Below are 15,749 nucleotides of genomic sequence, written 5' to 3' on the forward strand. Positions count from 1 at the left end.
TGAAGTGCCTGCAATTTATTTAAGAGATGCCTACAATGGTACATTTTTTTATTATTTTAATAATTGAAGGGGTTTCTATTTTACGCAAATGCTCCTAGGATTCTATCATTTTGTCTCCTAATTTTGTAATATCCTTTGTTGATTATGAGTTGATCTTCAACAAGACTCTTTCTAGTTTAAGAATCATATCGAGACAAGAGATACAGATTATAAACTTCTTTTATTCTTATAATCAGACAATAAATCAAAAGTGTTGGACCCAACAAAAAGATTTATATATAAGTAAATGTGAAAATATTTACCAAAGATCATACAAAGAACTCAAAACAGTGGAAAATAAGGAGTACATATAATAACATTTCTCTGCTTAGATGCTTAATTTAAAGTAATTATAAGAAGCCAAATAAAATGTTATACTAATCACTCACTATTCACTTATATATGATAATGATACATTTTCCCATTGTCAAAACGACACAGTATTCTCTCAATAAAATAAACCCTCACGAATGCATGCGGCATCCTCTGACAGCCTGACCTCTAAAATTCGGTCCTGTGTATTTCCCGAAGGGCAATTTGGTAATTATAAAACAACTCTGGTGTACCACATACTCTCCCCCCAAATCTTACGCTCTCAGCCCCTCTCAAGAGTCAGGAGTGTGTGTGTGAGAGAGAGAGGAAGCGATCACTATGGCTTCCTCCTTCGATACCTTCGACAACGACGGCGACGAGGTTACCATATCCTCCACCAGACCCTTTGACGACGACGGCTACGTAGGGTACGACTCCCGCCTCCCCTCTCAGCGATTCGACGCCTTCGACGACGGCTCCAAGGAACCGATCGAGATTCCCGACGACCCCACCGCCGGAGACGGATTCGATGAAATCCCCGTACGCCACAGTTCTGGCGAAGGCGGCAGCTTCCCTCCCTCGCCGGAGCCCTACGCTTTCCGTTCCGATCCGATTCCGGACTTCTCGGCGGATCCGTCCCCTTTCTCGTTGCCCGAAACGAACGGGGAGGCGGATCACGGTGGGGTGTTCACTTCCGATGGACCGGCCCTGCCTCCTCCCAGCGAGATGCAGCCGGAGGAAGGGTTTGTTTTGCGGGAGTGGCGTCGGTGAGTCGTCTCTTGCTGATTTTGTTTTGGAATTGTGGTAGTTAGGGTTTCTTCCAGGTGATATGTTTAGATCCGTTGGTTTGTGTTTCTATATATATCGTATGAGGTCAAGGGAGATGGGAATTTCCTCTGTTAAATTATCTTTATAGTTTATGATTTGCCTGCATTTTTAATGTGAAATTAACAGTTGACACTGCTCGTACGTTTTTAGATCGCAATTCTCTCGACTCTATTTGTTGATTTAAATCTGACTATCGATTATATTCTTTTATATCACATTCTTGGTGGTAATATCGTCATGTTTAGGGACAGTCTTTATTGCATTGGATTGAGTTGATACTATAATTTGTATGTTCCTGGAGATATTGCTCAATGCCATATAGTGTGACAAAGGCAGTATTTCATGTTTTCATATTGCTACTTTCAGCTTTATCTGTTGGGAGTTATGAAGCATAATAAGGATCTCCGAAACAACTTATTGTTGGTGCTGTGTAAATTTAGGATATTATTTGGATTTTGGAACCAATTCAATGTGGAATTAAATTGATTTCATTTGAAAATGAATTCCACTTTAAGTACCTATATGGATCTACTTCCATGGAACATAATATCTTATTACTTTATTTTATTACAAATCACAAGATCATTCATTAGAATTAATAAGATTAGATCATTCCAATATCTTATCTATATTTATAACTTGCTGTTTGGAATGAGCTAGGAATTCATTCATTATGTTCTGTTTCCTATTCACTCATTAGCATCAGTAAGAATGTAACAGATTTCGGATTAGTTTTGACATTTGGAGAAGTTAACTAAGTAGCAAATGAATTCCATCAGAATCTGACCTCAGATCACTGGATTTTCATTATATACACTGAAATCTATCTAAATTAATTGAAATCTCTATCACTTAATGGTTCCAAAGAACAGATTTGATGAAACTAGAATTCAAAATCAGTTGAATTCCACCAATTTGGTGATTCATTTCCAAACAAGGTGATAAGAAGTACAAATGTTTAAACGTTAATTAGAAAAAGAGAGGAGAAAGCAAGGATGTAGAGGACAACAGGAACATGATGAACTAGTATATCGGGTCTTGGGGATAATTGGAGAGGGTAGCGATAGTGGCCCTTGAGTGTGATGGGTCAACATAGAGACATCTGGTGAGTAAAGAGCTGTTGGAACAATGGTGGATGTAGATTATGGGATGAAGACGGATGGTCTGAGAAAGAGGGTGACAAATTCGGACGTTGAGGGCAACGTTTGATAGTATGTGTGCACTACAATAGTGGCTGAGGATATATTGAGTGAAATAGAGTAAGGTAAGCAACATAATGTTTAGGTAATAGTAAATTGAGCCGAATTAGTTGAGTCATCTTTTATTTTCTTTTATTTGGAAATAGCTAAAAAAGACAAACAATGAGTTCTTTTTGACTCTAATACCAATTGATATACAACAAAATTTGCTAGGGCGTAACTCATGCACCAATCTAATGGGTAACAATTATTCAGCAAAGCCAAAAATAGGCATCCATCCAAAAATGAACAACAAAATACTATTAAATAGGTGCAACATACTAAGTGGACGAAGTTTAAGAGGATATCATGTTTGTGTCACGATCGAAGTGAATTTTTTTTTTCAATTAAGAATAAGGCAGAACTATGAATCTAGCTTGTTCAAGGGAATAATTTGGTGAACCTACTATGAATGAAGTGCTTTTTCTTTGCCATGAATATGGATTGCCATGTGGGCTAGCATGGTTGGCACAAGTCGATAGGTATCATACAAGTGTTATTGGCGCCAACATTAGGGGAGTATCTCAATACTCCTTGGCTATTCATTGATGTGTGTCACTAGAATTGAGGATATCTTACTTTAAATAAACTTGATTTGGGGTCTCTTTTTTATTTTTTTGATATCTCTTTTGCATTTTGGTGCTTGATCTACGTAACTTATACTTCAAATTTTAGATTTTCATTCAAAAGAAAATTTTCGATTTTCCCCAAGTTATTTGCCCGAATATAAGAAAATTGGGAAAAAACATGAGACTAGAATCTAATTGCATATGTTGAATTAATATATACTATATAGTATTGAAGAACTTTAATTTGGCCCATAAAATCTATATTAAGGCTCTAGAAAGATTTAAAGATTTCGGCATGTCAAGATTACAGTGTGCCAATGATACACTAACTCAGCATGGCACGTGCCTGCGATACATATTGTACCAAGCCAAGGTTGGCAAGCTCCGTACAGCTAGCATAGTAATCCTTGGCCATGATTATGAAAGTTTCTTTTTACCACATCATGCAGTAGACACTCAATGAAACAATTAATACAAATATAGTGGATTTGGCCTATCTTTTATGCAAGGTTCAAAAAATTAGGATCGAGATCAACCTTATGAGAAAATGATACATATCGGTCAGATCGTTCGTATCGGTCACCCGGATCAGTTTAGATTTTTTTAATTACATAAGATTCTAAATTTTATTTAAAAATGTAGAATTTTTTTTAAAAAATTTAGAAAACATAACAAAAGAATAAGAAATATAATAATTATTCACATATGAACCTTAAAAGTAAAAAAAGTATTAACTTACTCAAAAGTCAAAACTTTAAGGAATACCGAGCTGGCTCTTATAAATCTCTTTGGTTGTTGTTATTATAATTATCATAAATTTGTAAATGATGTCTAGCTCCTGGTGCTCCAAAGAGTGATTGCATCATATCATTCATATGAAATAGATTTTGTTATTTTTAAGGAGAATAATATATAATATGTGGATCTTATGTCTGAGAATTCTGAGGATATCAAGTAGGATGATAACGAGCTTATGGATCTTGTGATAACTCTAAAAAATGAATATTTGATGAACTATAGTCATATGAAGCAACATGTGTCGGTGATATGTATGTACATCCTCAGTTTCTCTATATTCAATCCCTATGCATTCTTGATTTCTCACAACAAATATGGAAAGAACGATCTCACCACTAGGTGTATTATCCGGATTATCAGGGTTATTGCTGGCATTAGTAGTTATATTATCTCTCGCTGCTGAATGACTTATACCAACCTCTACTCTAGTCATGGTCTCCTCTAATGCATCATCTAATCATGAGTTATCTCTATCATTTAATAATCTATCCTCCACTTTTCTTATCCATGGAGTTAGGGGTTTTTTTTTCTTATAAAAAACATGATTTTTATCAATCAGCTGATCATTTTTTGTCTTCCTTTCTAAATTTCTCTCCTCAATCATTATATTATAATGACAAAGAATGAAATTTCTCTAATCTCTCTATTATTAATCAATTACGTATTTTAGTGTGGATCAAAGAGAATGTAGTCTAATTTCTTTCACACTGTAATGTAGACATAGTTTGACTTAAAGATCTTCTTTGCTATTAGTTTAAAATTTAGTGTTTCCTCTCATCCATAAATGGATCACCATTCAGCTGGACTATTATAAGATATAGCTATAGCAAATTTAGCAGTATCGAATTAGCAAGCTCTTAATCTATATTTGTTTATCTAAAATATATTATTGAATATATTTTATAAGAATTAATTATATTGAAACTTGAAACAATGATGCGAACCGGGTCGGATCGAATCACAACAAGGAGAGATTTGGCTCAATGGATTGAGTCTAGTTATCTTATCTGGCTTCGTGCTTTAGTAAGAGTTTTATTAGGTTAGAATTTGTTAGTTAACTAATTCAGCTATGCGTAGTTTCGAAAAAATATTTAAAGGATATTCCACAGATGACCAAATATTATGAAACCACTTGGAGAAGATCGAAGACATCTTGATCTAACTTCCGTATTCAAAGTCTCTCCAGATTCAGACTCTATCTGTGGCAGAACGAAGAATCAATCTGAGAAGGATAAAGAAGATTGATTTAGCTAAGTCATGTTTATCTCTAGATTATTTATCTCTTATATAAACACTTAAGACAAGTCTAGTTAAGTCATGGAAGCCACTAAAGCAAGTTCAATTAAGTCATGTAAGCCTCTAAAGCAAGTCCTAGTTCGAGTCGTATAAGTCTTTGGGGCTAGTCCGAGTAGGACTCATTGTACCCCACCTCTATATATAGAGGGCTGGGCTTCTTTGTTAATTAATCTAAGAAATTCAAGCATTGAGAATTAATTGAGTTTAATTATTTTCTTATTACTGTATGTACTGTTTTATCGTAGCAGTTAGATCGTCTTTATTTTTCTAGGAGTAGATCTAAATTATAAACCCTAATTCTATCTCCAACCCATAGCCACCATCACCTCCAGCAGCCACCCTATCTTACGGTCGTCCACTACCACCCTTGACCATTTGCCACCCTTCGACGACCGCCGCAACGTCAGATATTTACCGTTCTGCCATGTTCTGACCTATCTCCACTTTTATTTTTAACATTTCATTCCGACCTCCGATTTAGGTGAAACTAGAGCCATTAGAACCCTAACTCACAATGCTACAACCACCTAAATTTTCATAATTTTCTTACGTCTGGATCAATCTAGATCTGGTTTGTAACAATTGGTATCAGAGCTGATGCTCCTCGGACGATGATGAACACATGATCCAAAGCTAACCCGAGGGAGATCGTAGCCATGGAGGACCAAGAACTCGTCTCCATCCCTATGGAGGTTTCCTCGGCACAACCAGCAATAATCGACGACAAGCCGCCGGCATGGGTGAAGGCAATTTTTAAAGAATTTTCTAACAATGTCGCTAGATCCGTCGAGAAGAGCTCCAAAAGGATCGAGAAGGCTCTCCAAGCCTTGACAACAGCTATTTAGGCTCATTACGGCCACCTCGTATTACCTACGTCGCTGGCCACCGCGGAATAGGCACCATCTCCACCTTCAAGTACTAATAATGGTGAAACCGTGAAGACCATCCAAACTGCGACAACCATCCCTTCTCTAGTTGCGGTGGAGCACCCTCCATCTTTGCAGATCGAGTCCTCTATCGTAGCAACACCAGAGCAGCCCCTAGCAACAGTCGTGATGCTGTCTTCCCTACCCGTGGTGGAAGCTAAAGGCCAAAAACTCTTAACTTTCCATCGGTGGTGACTCAGGCACTTTCAGTCCAAGCCACTACCGTCGGCACCTTCCTTGGACTAGCTGCACTCGAGCCATGGCCTAAATCGCATGTGCTAAGATCTTAGCTTGAGCCACCTGTAGCTAGGATAGACTATGGCTCAAAAAGGTAGGCCCTAGAGTAGCACCTACTATGAGCCCCTCCTCGTGGTAGACGAGACCCACACGAAGATCGATGATATAAAGTTCGAGAGCGAACGAATGTTTGGAAACCACTATGGACACCTTAAGGGCAAGGTGGTTGGAAGCATGGTGGATTGATGCGAACAAGGTCAAATCAGATCACATCAAGGGGAGATTTGGCTCAATGGATTGAGTCTAGTTATCTTATCTACTTATTTGCTTTAATTAGAGTCTTATTAGGTTAGAATTTGTTAGTTAACTAATTCAGCTATGCGCAATTTCGGAAAAATATTCAAAAAATATTCCACAGATGACCAAATATTACAAAACTATTTAGAGAAGATTGAAGACATCTGATCTACAACTTTCATATTTAAGGTCTCTCCAGATTTGAATTCTATCTGTGGCAGAACGAAGAATCAATTTGAGAAGAATAAGGAAGATTGATTTAGCTAAGTCATGTTTATCTCTTATGTAAGCACTTAAGGCAAGTCTAATTAAGTCATGTAAGCCACTAAGGTAAGTTCAATTAAGTCATGTAAGCTTCTAAGGCAAGTCTTAGTTCGAGTCGTATAAGCTTTAGGGTTAGTCTGAGACAAATCCTAGTTCGAGTTGTATAATCCTTTGGGGCTAGTCCGAGTAGAACTCATTGTACCCCACCTTTATATATAGAGGGCTTGACACATAGCCACCATCACCTCCACCAGCCACCTTACCCTACGGTCGTTCACCACCACCATTGGCCATCTGCCACCCTCCGACGACCGCCACAATGTCGGATATTTACCGTTCTACTCTATTCTGATCTATCTCTACTATTTTATTTTTAACTTTTCATTCCGACCTCCAATTTAGGTAAAACTAGAGCCATTAGAACCCTAACTCATGAGGCTATCACCACCTAAATTTTCATAATTTTCTTACGTCTGGATAAGTCTAGATCTAGTTCGTAACAAACAAATAATAATAAAATTATCGAATTGAATAATAACTCATATCTCTATTGCAAAGGATTTATTTATGAATACCAGGTTCTAGTCTACCGATACTTTCCTAACTTCCAGGAAGACTTCGGTATCATTATTGACAATAACTTTTAAATGTCTCAATATAAGTGTGAAATTCATCTACATCTGACTTGAGATATTTAATAGCAATATCTTTTGAATTAGTAGATGGAACACCATGCCTTATTGATTATATAGCATTCACTATAGTTTGATAATAAGGACTGTTAATTACATTGGAATGAATATGATTGTAAAAGAAAAATTTAGAAATAGCCCTATAAATATGTTTTTTTGCATTTTTTATTCTTATAAAAGTTGTCTTGATAGTAGTCTGTGTACTGTCCCTTTTTTCTGAATATATATATCCATCGATCTAATATTTTTAAACTCCGCTATAAAGCCCATAACACTAGGAGTCCTAGAACTACTACTTTCATATTCTCTTTCTCTCTGTATATGAACTGTTCTAGATCTTTGAAAGCTACTGATGCTGTTTCTTCTCATTTCATCTCTTTATATAATTCTACTTTTTTTGTTGCACTTTTTATTTGTCTCTCTTTATCATCCTTCTCACTCTGCTCACAGCTATCATTATCAATGTTTTCATAGTCATACATTAATTCTTGACAAATCATTAGCTCTCTTTTTTGTGTGGTTTGTTTATCTTTTTTTTACTTATTAGATTTTTCAACATTTCTCTTTTGACTTCCAAACTAACTTAAGTATAAATTGCTACATTTTCTTGTTTTTCAATTAAATATTTTTTTAGACGGCTGACACCACTAGGGCTGTCAAAATAATCGAGCTAGCTCGAGCTCGGCTCGATAATGCTCGATCAAGCTCAGCTTGAAAATAGGCTGAGTCGAGCTTGATCATTAAAGCTAGGCTTGAAATTAAATTCGAGCCAAGCTTGATCCCGAGCCGGCTCGATCGAGTCGGCTCGATCAGGCTCGAATATATATATATATATATATATAATATGAGTAATATCAAACTAATATGAACCATCATATCAAAACCCTTTCACCCATTCAGAATTTCAGCCATTATTTTCTGACACAATTATCTTTATTGTTTGTAATTTATATTTTGGTTGCTTGTAGTCTTTTGTCACAATTATCTTTGTTACTTGTAATTTATATTTTGGTTGCTTGTAGTTTCTTAACCCATTTATCTTTATTGCTTGTAATTTATATTTTGGTAATATTTATATCTTTATAGTTGAATTAGGTTTTATTTCAAGCTTGATTTAAGCCTAAATTAATTCAAGCTTGCTCAGGCTCGAAAATTGTTTGAAATTGATAAGGCTTGAAATTGCTAATTGAGCAGCTCGTTTAAGCTCGAAATTGGCTCGAGTTCGAAATTAGCTCGGATTGAAATTATTTCAATTCAAGCTTGATCACAAAGACAAGCTCGAAATTAATTTCAATCCAAACTTGATTAGAGCCAGGCTTGATCAAACTCGGCTCGTTTACACCCGTAGACACCACTACTTATTTTCTTTTCACACCAAGTGCATTTGACATGCTTTTAGTCTTTAGTTAAAAGGGATATAATATCTCTAACCAATATCGATAATTTCAAACGACCGATGCCATCACTCATTTTCTTTCCACACCAGTTGCATTTGACACACTTTTTGTATTAGCTAAGAGAGATATAATATTGCGAACCAATGTCGATATCTTGTGACTTTTCTTTTGGAGACATTTTAATTTTAATATAAACAACTAAACAGAGATTCAATTAAAATAAAATTCAGCAAATATTTAATCTCAAATTTGGCATATTAAATAATTCAGCAAATATATAATCTCAAATTCAGCGAATTAAATAATTTCAGAAAATATTTAATCTCAATTTCAACAAATTAAATATTTCAGCAAATTAAATAATTTCAGTAATATTTAATCTCAAATTCAACAAATTAAATAATTCAGCAAATATTTAATCTCAATTTCAGAAAATTAAATAATTCAGCAAATATTTAATCACAATTTCAACAAATTAAATAGTCTAGAAAATTCAACAAAGAATAATTTGGATTTTGAAAAGTTATTACGTGAAAAAAATAATATCAGTAGTGCAGAAGGAAAGAGAAGAAAACCGAAAGAAAAAAAATTCTGCTGATTTTCACCAAAAAGAAGAGATTAAAGAGAGAGTGTGTGTGAAAGAAAACCAAAATAAAAAGAGAGCGGAAAACTATGGTGTAGTGAAGAAGAAGAAGAAACAGGAAGAGAGAGTGAAAGAAAATAAAAAACCGAGAGAAATAAAGAAAAAATTAAAAGATTATATACCAGAGTTTGTCGGAGTTAGATATGCGGTGCGGAGGTCTCTGTTAGCAATAATGGTTATACAGTAAAGAGAGAGAGAGAGAGAGATAGAGGAGAGTGAAAGAGAGAAAGAACGAGAAATCTAGGAACATTAATAATTGATGTCTCTAGGTCAAATCCATAGTGGATCTGGCCCAGTTTAACCAAAACTCACTGATCTGGATCTGGATTCTGATCCGGATTGGGATTGGCCGATCTAGTGAATCTTGCTTTTATCTGGTTTATTTGGTTGCCATTCATTCCGATCTAGTGAACCTTGCTTTTATGTGGTTTATTTGGTTGCCATTCATAAGAATTCTCTTGATTAACAATAAGCAATACTTTGGTCATTTTATATCAATGTACTCTATTGTGACAAGATTCTCATGCTTGTTTGGATTGAGGATTGTGAGTATCTTATATTCTTATAAATGCCTTTCTTATGGTTAAGGTAAGGTCAGTGTTTAACTTGTATAACCTATGACATGTTTATAGTCAACATCTGGTATCAAAATCAATTAAGGAATCATTTTAAAAACTGAATTCGGTCAATTAGGTAAGAACCCCGTGCTATTTTAGGCCAGGCCATGCCAGTAGGTGTTCTAGCTTTGATTAGAGGACGAGATGGAACTAGGCACTACTGAAAAGTGAAAATATTCGAGGTGGACTAACTAATTATTTTGACCATGGATGGCCGTGGCACGAGGGGTGCCGCACGACACCCTCCTAATAGCTTCGCCGCTCGCCATCGACCTCGCCGCTCACTATTGCCGTTGCCCGAGCTCGTGTTTGGTGCCTAGCTCGAGGGAGGGAGGAAGAAAGATCAAGAGAGAGCCTCTCTCTCTCTCTCTCTCTTTCTCTCTCTCTTTCTCTCTCTCTCTCTCTCGTGCGCGCGCGCGCTCGGGCGACGGCAAAGGCGAGCGGCGATCGGCGACGGTGACGGCGAAGACGAAGGGGAAAGTGTGTACCTCTTACCTTTTTCTCTCCTTCTCTTACGGCAAGTGCCGCGGCACGTGCTGTGCCGTGTCTTGCTGACCGGTGGTCGGCACGGTCCGTGCTTATGGCACGGCCATCGTTGATTTTGACTCGTGATTCTTCACAACATTAATGCTTCCCTTTTGACTGCTAATACTTTATTTGAGTTTTTCGTCATTCTCTTTTCCCCGCTGTGCTGCTAATTTACTATTTAATGCTCTGTTTAGTGCTGTAAACGTATGCAGACTAAGTTGCAAAATGACTATACAGAAGTTGTCAAGACTGAAGATGGTTTAGATGAAAAAGGATAGTGTGTGCTACTTTTTAACTATAGAATGTGACAAGCCATTGCTAGTAATATGGTTGCTTTCTCTGGAATGTTGGGACTGACCACTGACTATTGAGTGAGCATAACATGGAAATTTTTATGCAATCTCCAGCATATTGCTAGAGGCATTTAACATCCGATGAAATCAATTTGTGTTGTAACTCTTTACCAACTCAAGCTTAGTCTTGCCTCATTATCGTGAAAAATTTCGCATACTTCTGTGCATGTTGTTGATGATTAATATGTTAATATGCCTATTACATGCCTTCAGCATACTGGCTAGTTTTAGATCAAGTAGAATTGAGAAATATTAATTAGATAGAATCCAATAAACATAACGAGTACATGACAGTGAATTCACATAGTAATAAGATAAGTCTGAACTTGGAAGTGGTGGTAAAATTATGAGAATAGGAGTGTATATTAGCTTGATGGACTAAAATTATGTCTCTGTTGTTCCTATTGCTTTTGTGGCTCTGAAAATAGCTGTGCATATTAGCTTGATGGACTAAAATTATGTGTTTGTTATGCCTATCGCTTTTGTGGCTCTTAAAATAGCAGTGCATAGTAGCTTGATGGACTAAAATTATGTCTGTTATGCCTACCGCTTTTGTGGCTCTTAAAATAGCAATGCGTATTAGCTTGATGGATTAATATTAGATATGTAGATATTGCAATTTCCAATTTTAGTTCCTGCAGGAACAAACCTTCTACTTCATGTTGCAAGAAAAGAAGCCATTTTATGAAGTTCACTAATGATTGAAATGAAGTTTGACATTATTTACCAGCAGTCTTCTCTATTAGAGTTAAGCGACTAATTCAGATAGCCATGTGTACAGACAAAATGCTATCCTCCTTGAGGAGAAAGAGAGAAAGGAAAAGGAGCTGCGAAACCAAATTATCCTTGAAGCGGATGATTACAAGCTAGCCTTCTGTGAGAAAAGGAAACTGAATTGTGAGACAAACAAGACACAAAACAGAGAAAGGGAAAAGGTAACTATGTAGTGTTCTCTTGTATCATTTTGATTTTTAATACTCACTTGACAGTCACTGAAAGCAGGATGTTTTATTTTCTTGTTTATGGGATAGCTTTTCCTAGCCAACCAGGAAAAGTTTCATGCTAATGCTGACAAGCAGTACTGGAAAGCTATAGGCGAACTTATCCCACATGAGATAGCCAGCATTGAGAAGAAGAGGGGTAAGAAGGACCAGACAAAGCCATCCATTGTTGTCATTCAGGGCCCTAAGCCTGGCAAACCGACCGACCTCTCAAGGATGCGCCAGGTACTGCTGAAGCTGAAGCATAATCCCCCACCTCATATGAAGCCCCCACCCCCAGCCCCAGCTGCAAAAGATGGAGCTCCTGCAGCAGCCACAGGGATGCAGCAGGCGACGCCTACGAAAGAAACCCCAGGAAGTGGCACTTCTGTGGGCAAGGATAAGCCCTCAGTAACGTCAACGACAGCGACCAACCCAGCTTCCAGTGTCTGAAAATTCTTTTGCCCCTACATAATACTTCACTGGTTATTATAGAAGGACAGGATGATATCTTAAGCTCAAGCCATTTTACTCGGGGATGATGGAGCAGTTATACTTGCTTTTGAATCTATGGACATGTTCCTCTGTATCGTCACGGACTCATGTAGAGATCTGCTACTAGGGTAGGGTTGTGTCATAGATATTTATTTATCAGGATGGGTGTGTGCTGGTGTTGTGATGTGTTTTTATCTTTACATCATTATGATGACCAAGAATTTTAGAATTTGCTTTGGAGTTTGGACATGATTTACTTAGTGGTTTAGATAATTGTGTAATATTCTAGGAATTATATGGAACGCTTTGCACCTATAGCTTGGATAGGAGAGAAGCAAGGAACATGTGGGTGTGTGCTTATATATGAATGTCTTCCCTCTTTTATCGTCGCTGACTATTATCATCTTCAGAATTTGCTTTGATAATCATTAATGTAGTGGGTGAGATGCTTCGAAATCTGATGAAAGTAAAATTTACATGTAGCTTCACTGCAGTGGTAGCTTGAATCGGAGAAAGCAATCCATAACCACTTGCTGAATTCCTACCACTAATCTTCCTATATAGTATTTTGAGAAGGGTCTCTTTTTATATGTACACCCCTCTAGAATCTCTTATTCTTATATGCATCAATGCATGCATATCTTTTCTGAAGTTGACGTTGCCACGAATATCTCTTGACAGTCAAACACTCCTAGGATTTTGTACGAATATCTCTCAGACAGTCGAGGATTAGATTTACAGCATTAGATTCGTCCGGTCCCGACACCTTGGCCGTTACATAAGACAGGTAGGGAGAATGTAGCAGACCAAACAAGATAGCCAACTACAAACAACAGAGTAGAAAGAATTCCATTTCTATTCCGAACTTTAAGTTTCTAATGAAAAATGGGCTGCAGCATGTTTGCAAAAAAGAAGAAGAAAGAAATCTAATTTTAAAGACTTGGAGACTTAGTAGCTCATCTTAACTCAATTTGATTGATGATTAAATAGACCAGACGACTAAATATATAGGCTAAAATTTGGTGGGCCCGAGTGTTAAAAAAAAATAGCATTCCATTTCACGAGTATAAACAATGAATAAATGCGTAGATTGTGACAGCCACAAAATTGGGGATATTCCTTTTGAGAGGGTGACACGCTCTTCTTATCAACTACTACTATTCTCAAATGGCGGCATATTGCAACTGCTCCCTGAAAACACTAAGTATGTCGGCGAACCCCACGATTCCGACCAAACCGTAGTCGTCGTTGACGACCCACACGTAGCTGACCCGGTGCGCCAACGCCTGGATAATCACCGCCATTAACGAGCTCCCCGGGTGGCAAACGATCGCCTCCTCCGTCCTCCTTCCCATCCTCGTCGAGTAGCTCCCACTCATCGTCGCCCTTATTCTCTTCCTCGGTGCCGGTTCCTCGTCCGACGAGGACGAAGACGAGGAATCAGCGTTGAGGAAATCAAGCATGCCGAGGAGGCCGCTCTCTGTAAGCCGCGCCTTAACGGCGCGGATGGCGGCCTCCGGCGGGTTGGAGAAGTCGACGTAGGTCATGAGCTCGCCGGCTGAGAGGGCGGCGATCGCGGCGGCGGCGGACTGGTCGCAGTGGGAGAGGGTGGAGGGGGAGATCTCGCCGAGGAGGCGGCCGTCGTCGGAGACAACGGCAACGGAGGTTTGGTCCGCTGCAGCGGCGCGTAGGAGGGGGAGGGCGGAGAGGGCCGACTCATAGTGTCGGACGGCGAGCGCGGCGGGGCGAACGACGCCGAGGGTGGAGATTGAGAGGGATGGGAGTGGGGAAAAGAGCGCGATCGAGTTGAGGAAGAAGCGGACGAAATCCTCCGGCGTCAGCCAGCACAAGTCCGATCCACCGCCGGCGATCTTCTTGCGACCTGCGTTGGATCGGATCGGAACCACGAGGCTTTGCGCCCCGTCCAAGATCACCTCCAATGCCTCCAATATGCTGCGAATTCCCAAATCACGAGCTCAAATTAGTATCCCGTCAACCCAAATCTGACGAAATAGAGCTAGAAATCGCAACGAAATTATAAAATAAAATAGAGTATACCTCGAATGCGGCTGGACGAGGCGGACGACGGTGGGGGAAGAAGGGAGGAGGGCGGAGACGGGCGCGTCGAGGGCGGCGGACGGCGAGGATATGTTCTCTTCGGCGCAGAGGAAGCAGAGGACGTCGACCATGGACACCTTTCCCGCGACTTCCTTCTTCTCCGGCGAGCTCCAAACTCCGACGGACGCGCCGCAGCCAGATCTCTTGAGCGCGATCAACGCCTCGCCGACGGTCGCGGAGGACGGAAGCGATCTCAACGCCGGATTCCCGATGCAGAGGTCAGAGACTGCCATACAATTGCAAGCTAACCCTAGAGAGGTTCTCGAACGAAACCCTAAAGAAGGTGGTGTTGTTACGCTAGAAGTTTCAGCACACGAGGGACGATGGAAGGAGGAAGAGAGAGGAGGAGGGGTATTTATAGGGAGGTGGTGACTGGGTGTAGCCAGTCGGAGGACAGACGATAGGCGGTCACAGGTGGGTTGAGCCTTGACTCTTGAGCGTTATCCTGGACCTGGGGAGCCCCTGGAAATAGATACGCCCGCCAATGGTAAAGGGGTTTAATTAGATAAAGACTTCATCTGGAATTAGTGTACCATCTTGCTGTGAGCTTATCCGCTGAGGTTGGATATAATTATCCTCATACATAACTATGGGATAAAGGGGTGTTTTTAAAATAAACTCTCCTTTATTCAAACATCTCTCTCTCTCTCTCTCTCTCTCTCTCTCTCTCTCTCTCTCTCTCTCTCTCTCTCTCTCTCTCTCTCTCTCTCTCTCTATATATATATATATATATGATAAATCATATTTAGGTGGAATAAGAAAATTGAGATAAGTTATCCCACCAAGATCTTGTTACCCACAAACACTGGCCACTCTCCTATTTTCTTCTAATTTTATTTTGTATTATTTATAGTGATATATTGTGCCATATATTGAGAGCTAGTAAAAAAGAAAAAAAAAATTAAAAGCCACTTAGGAAATCTGATTCATCACACGCTTGATTAATATAATAAATTTTATAGAACAATAAGCGTACATATTTTCAAGATCAAACTAATTACTAAACAACTGTAGCAACTATAATGCAAACTTATAAATTGTCCGTAACTATATCTAAAAGATTCTGCTCACTTGAACCTACGATGTATTACTTCAAGATAGCGATTTGTCAAGTCCGTAATC

The 15,749-nt window shown here is 38.8% G+C and overlaps 2 protein-coding genes across 2 annotated transcripts; one reads left to right on the forward strand and one right to left on the reverse strand.

Moving 5' to 3' along the window:
• Nucleotides 1-471: 471 nt before the first annotated feature.
• Nucleotides 472-12,898, forward strand: LOC140788221 (clathrin light chain 2-like). The gene is made up of 3 exons (XM_073137389.1): nucleotides 472-1,118; nucleotides 11,816-11,969; nucleotides 12,066-12,898. The coding sequence occupies exons 1-3, from the start codon at nucleotides 691-693 to the stop codon at nucleotides 12,465-12,467; spliced, it is 984 nt and encodes a 327-aa protein (XP_072993490.1). The 5' UTR covers nucleotides 472-690; the 3' UTR covers nucleotides 12,468-12,898.
• A 646-nt stretch (nucleotides 12,899-13,544) lies between these two features.
• Nucleotides 13,545-15,033, reverse strand: LOC140787962 (CBS domain-containing protein CBSX5-like). Its single transcript, XM_073137007.1, has 2 exons — nucleotides 14,568-15,033; nucleotides 13,545-14,462 (listed from the first exon to the last, which is right to left on the reverse strand). The coding sequence occupies exons 1-2, from the start codon at nucleotides 14,858-14,860 to the stop codon at nucleotides 13,673-13,675; spliced, it is 1,083 nt and encodes a 360-aa protein (XP_072993108.1). The 5' UTR covers nucleotides 14,861-15,033; the 3' UTR covers nucleotides 13,545-13,672.
• Between the last annotated feature and the right edge of the window lie 716 nt (nucleotides 15,034-15,749).

Source organism: Typha latifolia, chromosome 5, assembly GCF_019914945.1.
Source record: "Typha latifolia isolate L0001 chromosome 5, TyphaL0001v2, whole genome shotgun sequence".
NCBI lineage: Eukaryota > Viridiplantae > Streptophyta > Magnoliopsida > Poales > Typhaceae > Typha > Typha latifolia.